The 18,763-nt window shown below is 37.3% G+C and overlaps 1 protein-coding gene across 4 annotated transcripts in view; it reads left to right on the top strand.

The window, feature by feature from the left end:
• The window catches only part of Unc79 (unc-79 subunit of NALCN channel complex), a 211,009-nt gene that overhangs the window by 97,613 nt on the left and 94,633 nt on the right, over positions 1-18,763 (top strand). For 3 of the 4 annotated variants that reach the window (XM_077799972.1, XM_077799971.1, XM_077799970.1), the window contains exons 18-23: positions 1,493-1,572; positions 1,676-1,824; positions 5,905-6,062; positions 8,566-8,747; positions 12,842-13,043; positions 14,464-14,643. In XM_077799972.1, coding sequence (XP_077656098.1) covers positions 1,493-1,572; positions 1,676-1,824; positions 5,905-6,062; positions 8,566-8,747; positions 12,842-13,043; positions 14,464-14,643 — 951 coding nt within the window. Of the gene's footprint in view, positions 1-1,492; positions 1,573-1,675; positions 1,825-5,904; positions 6,063-8,565; positions 8,748-12,841; positions 13,044-14,463; positions 14,644-16,032; positions 16,099-18,763 lie in introns of all 4 variants that reach the window. The other variant, XM_077799969.1, reaches the window with a different exon arrangement.

The raw sequence follows: 18,763 nt of genomic DNA, 5'->3' as shown, positions 1-18,763 counted from the left end.
TACAAATCAATCAATTGCCCCTTCTATATACATTATTTTATTTGAACAATGGTTAAAATTGAGCAATTTTTAAAAAATAAATTATAGATGTCCCTCAGTGTCCTTAGGGTGCTAGTTTTAAGACACATCCGCTCCACCTGACAGAGATCAAAGACTGTGTGGTGCTCAAGATAGTGTAATATTTGCCTGTAATCTACACACATCCTCCTATGTGCTTCACAATATCTCTAAGTTGCATATAATCCCTAATATAGTGTAAATGCTATACAAATAGTTGTTATATTGCATTTTTTATAGAATAATGATTAGAAAAAAATCTCTGTGTGTTCAGTATAGATGCATTTTTTCCCTCTGGATGTTTCGGAGCCTTAGTTGGTTGAATCTATAGGTACAGAGACCGTGGATGTGGAGGCCAGCTGTACTATTTTTCTTGCTGACATAACATAAACTCTACTTGTAAGGCGTTTACTCTGCCCTTCTTCCCCAGACACTGCTTCAGGCTCTGACACAGTGTCAGCTGCTTTCCTTCTTTTGCTCTCTGCTGTCTTGCAGGACACAGCTATGGACTGTCTCCTCAAAGAAGCCCCTGTAAACTCTCCCATGACCGCGTTCCTGGCTTCTCAGAGCTGCAGGCTGCCCCAGCTCTGTGGCCTTCAGGCAGCGATCCTCACTCCTCCTCAGGGAGTCAGGGGGTGGCTGCTCCATCTGCATGTTCAGTGATTCCATTACCTTCAAGACAATTTTGTTTTTCTGCACTCAGTGGCCTGGCGCCTATTGCATATGACAGTCATCTATGTCCACCACTAAAATATTGTATCAAACTTCCACATTAAACAAATAGAGTCAAGGGCTGGTAGCAAGTGTTTAAAATATCTTTGAATGGAATATTCCCAGTAAACTGTTTTAATATAGAGGCCGAGAGGATTAGACTGCCATTGTCTCTAATCCTAGAAATTGCCAAAGCTTACTACATTGGTGTGTTATTTAACACATTTTACACTAGTGTCTTCATTTGGTTAACTTCATTGAAGTTACTATTGTATACTATTGCACTCCCCCCACCACCAGGGACAAAGGGTTTAGAGATCCTACAAGAAGATAAAACAAAAAGATAAAACGAGTGGTGTTCTCATCTGAATATACTCATCTTTTTTCCTAAATGCCCTATTTTGAGTTAATTTATGGGATAAACCCCTCTGGTGCTAATTGACCTGCACAGGGCTGGGCTGGGGTAGCTCAGGGAGCCAAAGATCTCAGAATCCACCATGGGCCAATAGTGAAAATGGAGGCAGAGAAGCCTACATTGAGGCTTTCTGCACTTGTCTCATGGAACGGCTATACTCTAATTTGGAGAGCAAATAAAAACATGTAAGGTTTGTGTACAAACACTTATCAATATATTCTGTATTTGGTTTCATAATCTTAATCAACTGATGATGATTGGGGTGTGTGGAGTAGATAGGCTAACCTTTGTGTAATTATTTCTTCACAGCAGTAAAGAATGATACTGAAAGAAAGTTTTGCTACCAACAGCTTCCTGTAACGTTGAGACTAATATACACCATTTTCCAGGTATATTTTCTGATATCTTTGAATTTTTGGATTAGTAGCATGCTGTTTTGGAAAACCCAGTAACCATGTGTTTTTTTTTTTTTTTTTTTTTTTTTTTGCATAGGAAATGGCTAAATTTGAAGAGCCAGACATTCTTTTTAATATGCTCAATTGCCTGAAGATTCTCTGTCTGCACGGAGAATGTTTATACATTGCTAGAAAAGATCATCCCCAATTTTTAGCCTACATTCAGGACCACATGTTGATCGCAAGGTATGTCTTCCTAATGTCTTATTTTGTTTGTTTATATTTTAAGCTTCAGATGTGAACTTAGAATATGACTTACTAGCTCATTTGGGTTATTTTCTCAGGGAGGACAGCTTTATTACCTATGGAACTACTTTTATTTATTTTATTTCACCTGATATTAAACTATGTCAATATGAAGATTATGTTCACTTGCTAGATACTGTAGGAATATTAAAAAGTAAAACATGGGTTATTTTTATGCCTTTTAGTTGTTATATGGGTTAAGAATAAAGCATGCCCTATAAAAAGTCAACAGATAATTTAATAATTACTTAGTATAACTAAGTAAGGATTTACTCATTTTCTCATGTGAAATGGAACTGCTAATAGAAATCTAAAATCCCTCCATGCATTGTCTGGGAAGTTATTTTCTTAGACACTGCTGAGGCATTTTGAGAATAATAATAAAATTTTGCCCTGGATATACAGTGCTTTCTTCTGGAGGACCTTAAAATAACTGTTAGAGTTTTCCTGGCAACAAGTCAAAAAAATATTATCCTCATCTTACATGTAAGAGAATAAGATGAGACAAAAGGAAAATGATAAAAAAGGAAAAGGAAAAAGGTTCCTTCAGGTTAAGGGTAACTAGGAGACAAAACCAAGTCTGTCTTTACTTATTTTGTTCACTTATTTATTTACTCATTCAAAAAATATAATGAGTGTTCACTGTATACATTATTATTCTAGGCACTTGGGGAGTTTGTAGTCTTGTTTAGAAGGGATTAATTCTCAGTATACAGAAGATGATCTCATATTTTATTATTTAAATTGGTCTACTTTTTAGATTAAAGTGGGATGGCCTTCACAATAATATCAAAACAACAGGATAAACTAAGATCTTGGATAAACTAAGACACATGGTCATTTTATAGACATGTGTGTGTGCACACACACACACACAAATATGTATATATGTGTGACCCAAGGGAATGTGATAAGTGACTATTTTGCACAATTCACAGGTGGGTGAGCTCTTTTCTGGATGAATGGCTGGGGAAGGGCTGAGCAGTAGAGACCATTTGGGTACTACAGCAAAGACTTTTGGTTGATAAGTTTGGAGATAGGTAGAACCTTTTTGGGGAAGCATAAGTGTTAAGAGCAACCAGAGGATGGAGTTGCAAAGAGGAGGTGAGAAATGAGCAAGGCCAGCCTAGGTGATGCCAAGGTTTCATTTTTGCTTCATGATTCATGGTGTGGTTTTGTGAGGTAATAAGGAAAAAAGAGGCCAGAGAAGTAGGTTGGAACCCAACTGTAAAGAGCATTCTTCCCGCATGTTCTGTCTTTCCTCTTCTTATGAGGCCACCAGTCATTAGATTTAGGGCCCATCTTAATCCAGTATGAACTTGCCTTAACTAATTATGTCTATTCCAAGTAAGGTAACATTCTGAAGTTCTAGGTGGACATGAATTTTGGGGGACACTATTCAACCCACTACAGAAGCACCTATGGGAAAGGCAGAGGAATGATAGAAGGAAAGGTGGAGAGGCTATAGAAGTTTCCTCATAATAAATAGGAATTATCCAGGTGTAGCAGGAGGAAGGAGCTGAGAGGTAGGCATGCTGACCTGAATGTGGGGAAGAGTGAGGATGATCTGAAAGGTTCAGGCCAAAGATGAGACAAGCTGCAAATATGGTCAGAATCAATGATGGAACAGTCAGGGCAGATGCTCTGTTAATTCTAGAGGAGTGGGGATTCTTAATAGGCAGACTTCAGTTACTAAAGTATTCCCCACCAAAAAAATGTGCCCAAGCCTAATGGATTATTGATGCTGTGCTTTTGGGGTACTTAGTCCAAGCTTTTTCCTCAAAGTCCCACCCTAACATCATGACAATGAAGGAGTCTGGGAAAGGACAGTCTTCCTCTTTTCCACCCAAGCTGCCTTAGAGGACTTCAACAGCCAACAGGACAGTCCAGATCCAGCTTCTCGCCCTAGCATGGTGTTCTGGAGGTTCTGTGTGTGGTTCGCCTCCTTTATCTAAGTTGAAAGTTCCACAAAGTGGCAATTATGTCTTCTCTTTCCTCTTCATTCTTCATAGAAACATCATCATGCTCCCTCACAGGGATGATGGTAGTTCAAGGTCTTTGAATAACTCCTGTATGCCAAGCACCCTGCATCAGCCCACATTGGGAGGAACCGAGAGTTCAGAGGAGTTGAAAACTTTGCCCTTGGTTATACAGCTGATTGACGGCAGTGCTGGGATTAGACCCACGTTTGTCTGACTTCCAGTACTCAGGTTGAACTGATGGTGTTTGAAAATGGCTCTTTTTTATGCTATAGTTCTGGCATGTCTTCTGATTAGCAGGCAAATTTATTGTGTTGTACGTCAGTATGCTTTCTGCAAAGAAGAGAGAGAAAGTGTCATTCTGCTCATCTCTCTGTGGTGCATTATAAGCTTTTTTTTTTTAAGTTGTTGATGGACCTTTTTAAAATTTATTTATATGTGGTGCTGAGAATCGAACCCAGTGCCTCATACTTGCTAGGCAACCGCTCTACAGCTGAGCTACAACCCAGCCCTCATTATAAGCTTTTTAAAGTCACAAATTGTTGCCAGCTGGCCAGGCTGACAAGATGATCTGAGTTATTTATCAATAACTAAGAAAGTGGCAAAGAAACTACACAAACATGAAAATACCTTTTTCTTAATTGCTGGGGTCAGGGATGGCTCTGTGACCTCAAAGATCACCTTCCATGCTGGAAAGAGGGCAAGGGGAGCAAGAGAGCCAGCACACCCCAAACCCCTCTACTTATTGAGGAAAAGACATTCTATAGAAAGTTCCACCCAAATAAGGCAAGGGATGGGTTTCGAAGGGTGGAGGCTTGCTTGGTGATGTCTTGTGGTCAGGTAATTGATTGACATTTTGGCAAGTCATGCCCATTTCAGGTGCTGTATGGGATCATAGGCAGAGTGAGAGAAAAGGCACACTTGTGTTGCATAGCCCAATAAGTGCTCGACACCAGACCCGTCCCCTCATATGCTCAAATGCGCATAGCTCACACACATAGCTCATGAATGGCTCACGACAACAAACAGTATTGCTTCTGATACTAACTCTGGAGCCACATGAAAAAAAAAAAATCCCTCAAATAACAAAGAAAACCAATAAAAGGCATGCATCATATAGTTAAGTGAAAAATTGAACCCAAAATATATTGAGAATTATTCTGGTAGGGCTTGATAGGGTCTTAGTTTAAACTTATCAGGGGCAAGGTATTACCAGGGACTTTCCTCTTGTTCCCTGTCTGTCTTTTCCCTTTCCCCACCACTTAGCCTAGGTCCGTCTTGCTTATTAGGTAGAACCAAGTGTTGGCTTCTTCCCAGGCAGGCTGTCCTGAGAAGTGGGGAAGAGAGCCTCTGGCAGCTCCTTACTGACACTGCCCTTTCTTCCTGAGATTTCAGAAGGAAAGAGATCTTTTCTCTCCCAGAGACCATATTGCTCTCTGATCAAACACTTGGACATTCCCATGCTTGAAACATATGCCCACTTGTAAGACTGGTCACTGTTCTGGGTATTGAAAGACTATTGTATTTTGGGTTCACCCTTATGATAGGGGAGTGGGGGAGCTTGATTGACAATACTGCCAGTTCCTGAAGAGGCTGTTTTTAATAGAAAAATAGTTGTTCTTTGCCATAATAAGGGGACAGGGCTGCTGGGCAGGCAAAACCAACAAAACTTTACAGCTGTTCATTAAAAGAAAAATGCTAAAAATCATGTATCACCCCATCATCTTAACTAATGACAGTTTTGTATATTAAGTCATTGTTTATTTTTGTAGCTGAAATTTGTAATATGCAAATTTTAATTTTATGTTAAAATGTAATAGTTATTTTTCTGTATTGTTACATGAAAGTGATTTCTTTAAAAAAATTAACATAACAGTATAGAAAATGTTATCAGAGGATTATAGTCTTACAGATGAATGTAATTTCACTGAAAGCATCCCTAACAGCTTACAATTAACTATACTCACCAGGAGCTAAGATAAGAGGACATTTTTCCAGGAAACAATAAACTCTCACCACTTTGCTTCTCTTGACTCCTCAGCCTGTGGAGAGTCGTCAAGTCCGAGTTCTCCCAGCTCTCTTCACTGGCGGTCCCTCTCCTCCTCCATGCTCTGTCCCTTCCTCATGGTGCTGACATCTTCTGGACTATAATAAACAGCAACTTTAACAGCAAAGACTGGAAGATGAGGTTTGAAGCAGGTACTTCTGTATTAGCTTAAAAATTCTCTGCTCATAATGTAAACCAGATGTCCAGTTTTGACATCTGTTTTTGGCCTCCTTCCTCCTCCTGCCATTTAAGGGACATTCTCCTGATGGCTGGTATTCCTCAACTGAGTCTCCTCCACACAGTTTTACAGAGTGTTTGACATAATCCAGGCATAATTAGTTAACCCCCCCACTTTTTTACTCCCAAATGTGTCCATTTGGGTTATAAATAATGGAGGTAACTTGTATCAGAGTTACTGAGATATTTGTTAAAAATAAAAGTTATTGAGCCCCACCCTAACCTACTGAATCAAAATCTCAGGGTAGTGGTGAGGATAGGAATCTAGATTTTAAACAAGTTTTCAGGTAATTCCGTAAGGTTTGAGAATTCCTTCTGTGTTTTGCCATCAAGGCACAAAGAACCAGTCTGGTGCATGAAGGGTCTAATTTGCTAGTGCATAAAATGGCAAATTCTCAGAGTAATATGGTAGAGAAGGACCTTGGATGTTTTCTTGGAACTTTATATCTTCTGGCTTATTGTTCTCAGGGGCAGCAAGCAGGGTTGGATTGCCAGAGTGTTGCTTATAAGAATGGTTCCACGTATTTTAGTGTCTCAAAAGTTTGACCCAGAAATGGAAGTTCCATTAGATGAATTAACAGTTTCCTACACTCTGGCCACTTCAAAGAGTTCTTGCTTTTTGACATTCACACGAATCCCAGGGACTAGTTAATATGCCAGTTCATGATGGTGTAGGAAATTAGATGTTGTAGGGTAAAATTTTCTAGCAAAAATCTGCATGGCATTTGCAATGTTTTATAGGGAATTTGTATTTAAATGCAAATAAAGCAGATAAATATTTAAATATGCTTCTTCATTCCAATTTAAGGATTAGATTATTGCCAGATTAGTCTTCTGAATCATGGCTCTGATTATGTTACTTTTCAAATAAAAATTTTTAATGAGTTCTCAATGTCTAAAGAATAAAAATATTCAGGCTCCTTCAACTGCTGTACAAATTTCCTCATCGCCTGACTGCAAGTGTTCGCTGCCTGGTTTGCCACTCTCCTTTCTCATGTACCTTTGTCATTTGCCCATTGCTTCTTGCTTCCCTTGGCCCATGTCTTGGCCATTCTCTATTCTCTGTCTGAAATCATCTTCCATTCTAGTCCCTGTCCAGATGCCATCTTCATTTTATCTATGCCACCATTGAGTTCCACCTTCAAGGTGATCTCAGTAGAAAGTAGTTTATTTATTCCCTGATCTCTCATTACATTTTATTTGTACTCCATTAGAGTTTTGTATTACATTTCAACTAGTTGTATCTGTCTTATTGCTTTTAGTTAATTTGACTTTGAAGTCAAGAGTTGTGAATGTGGAGAGTCTTCCATTTACTTCCTTTCCCCACAACTGCTTACAATAGTCCCTTAATTTCAAATACATAAAACACATACATTCTTAATAAATTTTAAAAACAAGTGAATCCATGAATTTACTGAATAAATACCACATGTAAGAGGTACTATGTGAGTGGTAAAAGTGAGTATAAGAAAGTGTATGAGAAAATTTTTACCATCAAAAGCCTTCCAACTTAATTGATGAGCCCAAATACAAGCATATATGAAGTTGATAAAAAATAAAAGACATAATGTAAGAACACTAAAGAACACATGTCCTATGGGTATGTAAGATGAATATACAGATGCCAGATGTAAATTAATAATGTGCAAATGAGTAGTATTTTTTATAGGAGTTCATTGGGTGGAAGGTCAGAGGGACTTCATTGAACAGATAGAACCTCAGCAATTAATAGGAATGGTAGAATGTCAACAAGGATAAAAGAGTAGAAAGAATATTCTAGGATTCCAGAATAGCTTAATCAAAGTACTAAAATGTCTTTATTCACATCACACTGTATTGCTGTGCTTGGTATGAAAATTTTTTATGAGATTGTGCTGTAAGAATGGCTAGAATAATTTTACATAAATTTAAAGAATAATTTGAAATTCATTAAACGAGGGTATATTTGTATCCTGGAAGAAATGTGTGGCTTCTGCAGCCACAGGAAATTATCTGTCATTTCACATCATGACCATTAAGAGTAGACCCAAACCTAGCACCTGGCCTGGTGGGTGCCTCTTCTTCCCCGCTGTGGTCCTCAGAGCTCCCATGGAATGGCCACTCAAGTGAGCAGACAGACATTTTGAGTAGTTTGAAATGGAACTGAAAGTTAAACAAAGAGAAGGACCATTTAAAAAGCCTAGACAATGACTAAGAGGTACATCAAGTGAAGAGCTACATCAGCAGGAAGGCACTGCCCCGAGTGGGAACGGCCTCTGCTGCAGATGAAACAACACTGGAGATGGGCACGGGGATCTCCCTTTGGTGTTTACCATTGCCATGTGGGTCCCTGAGTTAACTTTTTCTCGTGGGTTCAGTTCTCAGAGTAAGTGTAATATGTACCTCTGTACATTTTGTCCTCTGTATTTTACATTGCAGTGGAAAAAGTGGCTGTGATTTGTAGATTTCTGGATATTCACTCAGTGACCAAAAACCACCTGCTAAAGTACTCCCTGGCACACGCCTTCTGCTGCTTTCTGACAGCTGTGGAAGATGTCAACCCTGCAGTGGCTACCAGGGCAGGTCTCCTGCTCGACACCATAAAGAGGCCAGCGTTGCAGGTGATGTATGATGTGTATTTTTGTTCTGCAGATGGTCTGTGCCAGTACCACTAAATCACTGAGGTATTTGTCAATGTCGTAGTCTTTCAGGCTTACTATAATAAAACACCATAAATGGAGTAGCTTATATAACAATAGAAATTTACTCGTCCTACTTCTAGAGGGTGTTGGCAGATTTCAGTATCTGGTCAGGGCTTGCCCTCTGGTTCACGGTTGGTGCCTTTCACTATTTCTGGGGCCTCTTTTAAAAGGACACTAATTCCCTTCATGAGGATCCCACCGATATTACCTCATCATCTCTCAAGGGCCCCACCTCCTATTGTGATCACAATGGTGATTAAGTTTCAACAAATAAATTTTGGGGGGAACACGGACCTTCAGACCATGACATTGTATAAATACAATATGGATGACAATGATGGTAACGTGGAAATTCTGTGGGTGTGTTTGAAGGCAGGTTTGTTAAATTTTATCGAAAACAAACAAAAAGATGAGTTATTTGCCCCGAATCTCTACCCATACAGTATAAGTATTTAAATTGAAGATCATCCCAGAGCTTGACCTTATTCAGATATTCAGAGATCCTCCTTTATTCTTTTTTGTTGGCTCTTTCATTTTAGTTTTTGTCCACCTGTTGACCTCACTCTTTGATAGCGGTAACTATTGCATAGCTTTTGTTGTGTGTAGCACCTTTTTAAACTAGGCTGGTTTATCCTAGGCCATTTTGTTAACTGCTGGGCTGGAAGCCCCTGTCATTACAGGATAGATGCTAAGCAGATGAATCATAATAGCAATCAAAGTAAAGTTGGAGAAGGCAAGTGTGCCACCAAAATGAAACATCACAAAAGTGATACAAGACCTTGAGAGGTCGTACATTTATCTCCTGTGGCACCTGTTTACTAAACTTCAGAAATTTCACAAGTCCTGGAGAGAAAGGACTAATTGAAGGGTACAGAGTAAATCAGTTTGAGATAATCAAGACTAAAATCTCTACTGTTTCTCCATATTGATACAGATTTGTTATTTTGCCATTGTTATCAAAACTAACAATTATGGGCTGGGGATGTGGCTCAAGCGGTAGCTCGCTCGCCTGGCATGCGTGCGGCCCGGGTTCGATCCTCAGCACCACATACCAACAAAGATGTTGTGTCCGCCGATAAGTAAAAAATAAATATTAAAAAATTCTCTCTCTCTCTCTCTCTCTCTCTCTCTCTCTCTCTCTCTCTCTCTCTCTCTCTCCTCTCTCACTCTATCTTTAAAAAAAAAACTAACAATTAGGGCAAGAGCTAACATTTGTCAAATAGACACTAGGTTGCCAATGCTCTGTATTAAAAGTGTTCCATCATGCCTTAGCTTATTCATATTCACAATTCCCTTTTGTGCGCTCCCATTTTACAAATGAGAAACGAAGGGTTAGAAAGGTAAAGTACGTCAGAGTCACATAGCTAGTTGTGGCAGAACAAACTCAGGTCTGATTCATAATTAAGTCCATGTTTTTAACTGTTCTGTGCATGCAGGTGTTTGTGTGTACACACTGCCTCCCAATGGTGTGAGGCTTTTTTTTCCCCCCTATAATTTAAGACCAAGAAGCAAGGACAAATTCTTCAGGATCTGACAAAATGTAAGAGTGTGCTGCCTGTGGCCCACTTTCTTTTGTAAACCCCAGCTGTCTTCTGGAGTCTCCTCTGATGTCTTACCAGGAATTCTATGTCCCACCCTGCTCAGGGCCTGGAATATAAGAGGCACTTGTTAGATTACAATTAAATGAGTAAATGAGATGGTTGAATGAATTACAGCTTTTAAATTTCACTCAATTGAAGAGAGGTGAAATGGTAAACTCATGGAATAGAGAAGGGGATTCTCCATCCATTTCTACTCTGATTTTTTTTTAATTTTTTTGTAGTTGTAAATGAACAGAATGCTTTTATTTTATTTGTTTGTTTGTTTATTTATTTATTTTTATATGGTGCTGAGGATTGAACCCAGGGCCTCACACATGCTAGGCAAGTGCTTTACAACTGAGCTGTAGCCCAGCCCCCAGCTTTGATTTTTTAAGTCGGTTCCACTCACATTCCAAAAAGACAAAGTGACTTTTAGAGAACCATGCAATTTAGAAGTGAAAGGGAATTTAAAAATATCTTAATGTGTATTCAGAAATGTAGTTTTTTGTTGTTCTTGGTTCTTGTTAGTTATACATGGCAGTAGAATCCATTTTGATAAAATTATATAAGCATGAAATATGTCTTATACTAGGACCCCATTCCTATGAGTGGGTAGATGGTGGATTCACTTAGGTATTTTTATACACATGTACACAGGAAAATTATGTTAGATTTATTCTACTGTTTCCTGTTCCTATCCCCCTTCTCTCCCTTTTGTTCCCCTTTGTCTAATCTACTGAACTTATATTCTTCCCCTCCCCCTTGTTGTGTGTTAGCATCCACTTATCAGAGAGAACATTTGATCTTTGTTTTTTGGGAGATTGGCTTATTTCACTTAGCATTATGGTCTCTAGATCCATCCATTTACTAGAAAATGTCATAAAGTCACTCTTTATGTCTGAGTAATATTCCATTGTATATATATACCACAATTTCTTTATCCATTCATGTGTTGATGGGTATCTTGGTTGGTTTCATAGCTTAGCTATTGTGAATTGAGCTGCAGTAAGACATGTGGCCATGTCACTGTAGTATGCTGATTTTTAAAAAAAATTTATTTGTTTTAATTAGTCATAAATGACAGTATAATGCAATTATGCACTTTGATATATCAGACATAGATGAAATATAATTTCTCATTTTTCTGAGTGTACATGTTGCAGAATTATATTGGTCATTAATATGCTGATTTTAAGTCCTTTAGATATATACTGAGGAGTGAGATAACTTGGGTCAAATGTTAATTCTATATCAGATTTTCTGAGGAATCTCCATACTGCTTTCCAGAGTGGTTGCACCAATTTGCAGTACCACCAGCATGTATGAGTGTGCCTTTTTCCTACATCCTCACGAACATTTGTTGTTACTTATATTCTTGATGGTTGTCATTCTGACTGGAGTGAGATAAAATCTCAGTGTGGTTTTAATTTGCATTTCTCTAATTGCTAGAAATGTAATCTTTTCCACCTGTACCTCAAATAGGGAACGAATTTCCAGGATATACAAAGAACTCAAAAAGCTTAACGTCAAAAACCCCACAAATAACCTAGTCAATAAATGGGCAAAGGAACTGAACAGATCCTTCTCCAAAGAAGAAATATGAATGATGAACAAATACATGAAAAAATGTTCAACATCTCTAACAATTAAAGAACTGCAAATTAAAACTACACTAAGATTTCATCTCACTCAAGTCAGAATGAAATGTAGCTTTGAAAACAGGTTTTTCTTAATGAAACTCCAAAAAACAAAAACAAGGACACACTGCCTTGAGGGCTTGGAGGTATTTGAATTGAATAGTTATTATTTAATGCATTAGAAAACGAATAACATACATTTCATTCACATTTCTGAAGCAAAATTTAAGAGATATTCTCCAATTAGGAGGAGCTTCTCTTCTGCCTTTTTATATTTCCTGCCAAAACTTACCATCAAAAAAGATTTGGGGCTGGGGCTGTGGTTCAGTGGCAGAGCACATGCCCCCTACATTGAGGCCCTGGGTTCGAACCTCAGCACCACATAAAAATAAATAAACAAAATAAAGATATTATGTCCATGTATAACTAAAAAAAATTTTAAAAAAGAGAGATTTCAAGTTGGGTGCTGTGGCATGTGCCTGTAATCCCAGCAGTTTGGGAGGCTGACAGGGGGGTTGCCAAATTCAAAGCCAGCCTCAGCAACTTAGAGAGGCCCTAAACAACTTAGCTGAACCCTGTCTCTAAATAAAATATGAAAAGGGCTGGGGATGTAACTGAGTGGTTTCATGCCCCTGAGTTTAATCCCTGCTACAAAAAAAAAAAAAAATTCACTTGAATCATTCTGCTTATAAGTGTGGATGGAGGAGGTTGCCTTGTTTATGGACCTGTTTAGTATATTGCCATTGATGTACCATAGATATTTACATTTGACTTTCTTTTTTCCCTTCTTTCCCAGGGCCTTTGTCTTTGTCTTGACTTTCAGTTTGATACTGTGGTGAAAGACCGGCCGACAATATTGAGCAAGCTTTTACTCTTGCATTTTCTTAAGCAAGATATTCCTGCTTTGAGCTGGGAATTCTTTGTCAATAGGTTTGAGACTCTTTCTTTGGAAGCTCAACTTCATTTGGATTGTAACAAAGAATTTCCTTTTCCTACAAGTAAGTAAAACAAAAAACTTGCAAATAGTCATAGTCCCTGTTTTTTTTTTTTTTTTTTTTTTTTTTTTTTTTTTTTTTTTTTTTAGGGAAGGATGTAGAAGGATGTAGGATGTAGAAGGATGCCTTGATTTCATGTACTGAACTCATCAAATGTTTATTAAACATCTATTAAACTAATCCATGGATTTAAGTATATACTGGTATTCCAAAATACAAATTATTCTCATTTCCTTGAAGACCTGTGATAACCATTTGTGACTATATATTCCTTAAATATTTTTCAATCATTATGCATCTATTGTTTATTAGCATTTTTGTAGATATATTTGCACCTTGCAAGCTCTTGTATACTTATTAATGAGTTGCTTATAGCTCTAAATAGATGGGGGGAAAGATAGCAAAATTATCTAATTTAATCTGGTGGTCTAAACAGAAAGATTATAGATGACGTCCACAATGGACAGCAATCTTGATTTTTTAAAATTTAAGACTTATCATAGGGGGAGAAGGAGAACTCATACACCCATGAAATATATCTTTTAATACTGAAAATACACATTGGAGTGTTTCAAACTAGCTTATTACATAGCAGTGAAGGAAAATAATAACCTCTCTTTTAAAACCGTTTTTATTAGTGCATTATACATAATAGTGGGGTTCATTTTGACATCTTCATTCATGCATATAATATAGTTTGCTCCATCTCAGCCCCCACCTTCAGTCCACCTTCCCTTCTCTCCTCCCTCTTCCTATTTCCCTCTCTCTACTTCACTGTTCTTCCTTCTATTTATTTATTGTTTTTAAATTGATGCTTTATAGATATACATAAAATGGAGATAATTGTGATACATTCATACATATACATAGTGTAATTTAGTCAATTTCTTTCTGCAATTCCTCCCCTTTCCCCATTGCTCCTCCCTCAACTCCTTTCTTCTACTCTACTGTTCTCCCATTTTACATTTTTAAATTTCTCTCTAGCTTATGCATGTGAGTGAAAACAATCCATCTTGACTTTGAATCTGGCTTGTTTCACTTATCCTGATGTTCTCCAGTTACAGTCATTTACCAGCAAATGTCACAATTTTATTCTTTATGGCCGAGAAGAACTCCATTATGTACACTTTTTCTGCTAAAACTTACAATTGTATACACACGTTTTCTTTATCCATTTGTCTGTTTACAGACACCTAGGTTGGTTCCCTTCCTTGGCTATTGTGAATTGCACTGCTATAAACATTGGTATGCATATATCACTGTAATATACTGATTTTAGTTCTTCTGGGTAAATACCGAGGAGTGGAATAGTTGGTCATATGGTAGTTCCATTCCTGGTCTTTGGAGGAGTTTCATTTCCAAAGTGGTAGTACTCATTTGCAGTAGTACCAACCACGTAACCTCTTTAATTCCTTTTGCAAAGCCATCACTGCTGTGAGGACCAATGTTGCTAATCTCAGTGACGCCGCATTGTGGAAGATCAAGAGGGCTCGCTTTGCAAGGAACCGCCAGAAGAGCGTGCGATCTCTGAGGGACAGTGTGAAAGGACCTGCAGAATCCAAGAGGGCACTGTCCCTCCCTGAGACTCTGACCTCCAAAATTCGTTGAGTATATTCTTCCATTCTTCATTAAATCTGTTTATGTCTTTCTGAGGCTGATGTGTCTTGTTGAATGTTCACAGAGAGTAGCAAATTTGGCAAACTGAGCTTGTTCAACAAGTTTGGCTTTTAGATTCCCTAGAAAATCACCAGGGATGTAAATGGGTGCAGCAAAGCCTGATCCAGTGGCAAATTGTCTTGAAATGTAGAAGGCAGCAAATTCACTGAAGCTTGGCATGAAACTTGGTTTCTAAGTTCTAGAATGTGAAAGTATGCACACCAGCCTTGTAACTTAAGCACTTTTCTGAATAAGATGTAGATGTTTAGATCTGTGCAGCTAGACATGTAGAGCTGAATTTTGGAATGCATTTTCTCCTCATGCATTCTAGGAGAAGCCACGTGAGCCCTCAAACCAGTAATCATGGTTGCTTTTGAAAAAGAAAAATCAGACTGAGGAGAAGTTGGTTCCTACTCAGCTTCACCAGATAATTAAAACAAGCTTCATTGCCTGTTTTTTAAAAATCATCTATACTTGTTTCATAAAGTTTTTTCTTTATATTGCATTTTTAAAGAGAATAAACTTTCCCATAAATTAATCAATGACTAGATAAACTCTAATGTTTAGCAATGGTACAAGAGTTACAATTAAAAATTCTTAACTAAATCGTCATATTAATGAATGAGTGTGTTTAAATATATTACTAACTTGTTAAAACTATTCAATGATTAAATCTTTAAATAAAGCCTATAAAGGTAATGACACCTAGAACACATTTCTTATCCTGTCAGAAGCTAAAAGATTTGCTTTTACACTGCTATTTCTTAGAAAACAGCCTTATATAACATGATCATTTTTAATCATAAATATGATTTTATTTTATTACATTTTCTTTATTTTATGACAAGCTATGGGAATGTGGTATTTTGAACTTGGGAAGAGTCAATGAAAGCCCTTTAAGTAATCACTAAACCAGTTTTTCAGGAAGCAAAGATAATCACAGGTGACCATTTAGGAATGACCTGGAGTAGTGTGAGACCTCAGAAGAAGCTGTTTCAGATCCTAGAAACCAGTACCTCAATTAAATAAATTAATTAAAAGATCTGTTTCCCAGATCAGTTTCTCATCAGTTTGGTATATGAAGTTTATTTATTATCATTTCCTGTTAATTAATTCACAAGACAATTTTAAAGATTTAAGAACTGAAGTAACATTGAAGGATCTTCTTGAGATCCCTATAAAACCACAAAACTTTGGTTGCATAAACATCATTTATGTAATGTTAATTACAAGTAGGAACTTGTTTCTGCTATCAGTGCAGTTAGCACTGAGTATTTTTTCTAGGCTCAAGTTGTCTGTAATGCTTATTTAAATAGAGTTGTTGTTGATTTTTAAGCTATGAGGTTGACCAGGCATGAGCAGTCTGCTCCAGCCCTCGGTGGGACACCTGAACAAACACCAGGTGGGTACTTCTGACGTTGAAGGGCCGTGTGCAAGTGTGTATCACAGGTGGACAAGGTAAAGAATCCGGTGTCTCTAACTGGACCAGAGTGATATTCTTAGAATCTGAGACTTCCAAAGGGTCTTCTTACCACCATGCTCAAATGTTTGAGTCCCTGATATGGAAATTCATTCCATATTCCCAGCAGATGATTTTTGATCCCTTTAACTTTTGGTCCAGTAAGAAGCATCATATTGTCCCAGTATGCACCTTTTCCCAGAAGCCAATATGACTAGAACTATCATAGTACATATTTCTATGAGTGTTTACACATAGAAATATTATGTTTACATACTTGTCTATATCTGCTATAGACAAAACATACATTTGATTCACATTTTAAGAGGTTATACATTTGAACCACCATCATCCACTCATCATCCCCTTAGCCATTCCTGATTCTTTGCAACTCTACATGCATTTCTGTTTCTCAGAGCAAGGAAGATTTTCATTTTTTTGGAGGTTCATAGGCCCATATTCAGCATGGTACAGTGTAATTTATCATCTGATGTTCCATGATATGTTACAACTTACCATGAAGTAGCCTAAGGGTTAAAGAGATATTGGCAAGGACATTGCAGGCTGAATGTTACCCACACAAATGGTGCCATGACTCACTGGGAAGACGGTAAAGGTTCTGAAAGCCTGCTTATTTGTCAAAAACAAACTTGGTAACTACCACCTGTGTATCATGCTGGAAAATATTTGGTTTTTGATCTAAGGATAGTTGGCAAATTAATCCTTTCAGAATGATATTGACACTCAGAAAGAAAGTTTTAGGTATGAAACTTTGAAGTAGTCTGTATTATGGAAGCGAGGAAGTCAAGAGTAGGAGAGAAGAGAGAGCGCCTCGAAGATCATGAATACAGATGGCAGATAGTGGCCAATAGTGTATTTCCTATTTTAAAATTGATGAGAAAAAATAGGTATAGAAAACACTTCACACAATCATTCCACCTTGATTTACATATTGCTCATGTCTCTTCTTTCTATGATCAAAAAAAATAGAAATAGGAATTTCTGATCTTAAGCTTTATTAGAAATCTGAAATGCATCCAGTTCCCCTGCAGTTACCTTTTTGAGATTGTTACTACACAATTTCCTAAATGTTCTTCATTTTATCACAGTTTCTCTTTTTGTCTTAAGGCTTACTTGAAAAGTTAGTCTTCAATTATTATCTGCTTTAGCAATCCAGCTGAAAGAGTCCTCTCACATCTCCATGGGAAAGCAAACATACAAGTTTCTTGAAGTTAAGAAAAGCCTTCAGGCATCTCATTAACCACCCAAAATGATCAGATGGTAAAGGGGCAGAGAATAGCATTGTTTAAATTAAATATGTAGCTAAAACTTATGGAAAGATAATTTATATGACACCACCATGACTAAGAATTGCTTAGATTCGGAAACAGTTGGCTCAGCTTTTAAGGCAAGTTCAGAATGCTGTTCCTTTTTGCATTATTATTTGCTGGACACTGAATATTTTAACTTTGAAACAAAAACATGCCAGGATAATCATAAGATTGTGCAGATAGTTTAAAATAGCAATTAAATGGAAACTAAAGGACTTGCTATTTCATAAACATACTTTTGTTTGGTCTAAATAATGAGCTCCTCTGTGCAGACCTTTTATTGATTAGGCCTGAAATAAAGCAGATGCTATTTAATTATGTAGCAAGACTTAATTTTAATTGCTATTTAGGCTGAAGTTTTGGGCACTGGATTTATAATTTATGACTTTCTGATCTTAGCCTTTACATAAGGCACACAGCAACTAAAACAGAAAATGCTATTTTTTTATAGAAGATATGTTCTGCAGAGCTCTACAAAGTGGCATTCCTCTGTGATTTTTATGAGTCAAATTAAAGGCCTTTGTTTACATAAGTAAAATTCATAGAATGTTATAGCTGAAACATTAGGGATATGCTAACATTCTCATTTTTCATTTGGAGAAACTGAGTTTCCCACAAAGGACAAATGTTACAGGCTTGCTGGTGACAGACCTGGGTCTTGAGCTTGGAGTTCTGGAGTTTTCTATTTTTAAGGCACATATGGCCAAGGCTAATAGGCTTTCCACACCTTGTTTTTCTTCCTAATTAATTAAATACGTAATCTTTTAAACTGCTAACCTGAAATTTTAAAATTAGAGATAAGATATATTTTCATCAATGCAGAACCAGGAATTCTTTTTCCTTGGGTATCCAGAACACCTGTTGAAGAATAAACAAACATAATGCAGCAGTTTTATTAGCACAATACTGAACAGTCAACCCTATGAATATAGGGTGCTTAATTTTACCTTGTTCCTCACTTCCTGGAATGAATAATTAAATGATAATAGGTATATAATAATACATACATACATGAACAGTACTATTATGTGTTTATGCAAATTACCTGACTTCTCAACAACTCTGGATATATGTAAAGTATTATTGTTATTATTATTATTATTATTATTCACTGTACAGAAGGACAGAAAAACTGAATTACTGAGGGATTAGTGAGTCTGCTTAAGGGACTTAAGATCACATCTGCCTACATAGGGACAGGACTAACACTAGCATCCAGGAGACTTGGCTTTCTTTCCACTGTAATTATCTTTTGATGAATTGGTCTTAGGGTATTT

The sequence above is a fragment of the Urocitellus parryii genome, chromosome 6, assembly GCF_045843805.1.
Source record: "Urocitellus parryii isolate mUroPar1 chromosome 6, mUroPar1.hap1, whole genome shotgun sequence".
NCBI lineage: Eukaryota > Metazoa > Chordata > Mammalia > Rodentia > Sciuridae > Urocitellus > Urocitellus parryii.
The sequence above is the reverse complement of the archived record's forward strand: the minus strand, read 5'-3'. Positions and strand labels throughout refer to the sequence as shown.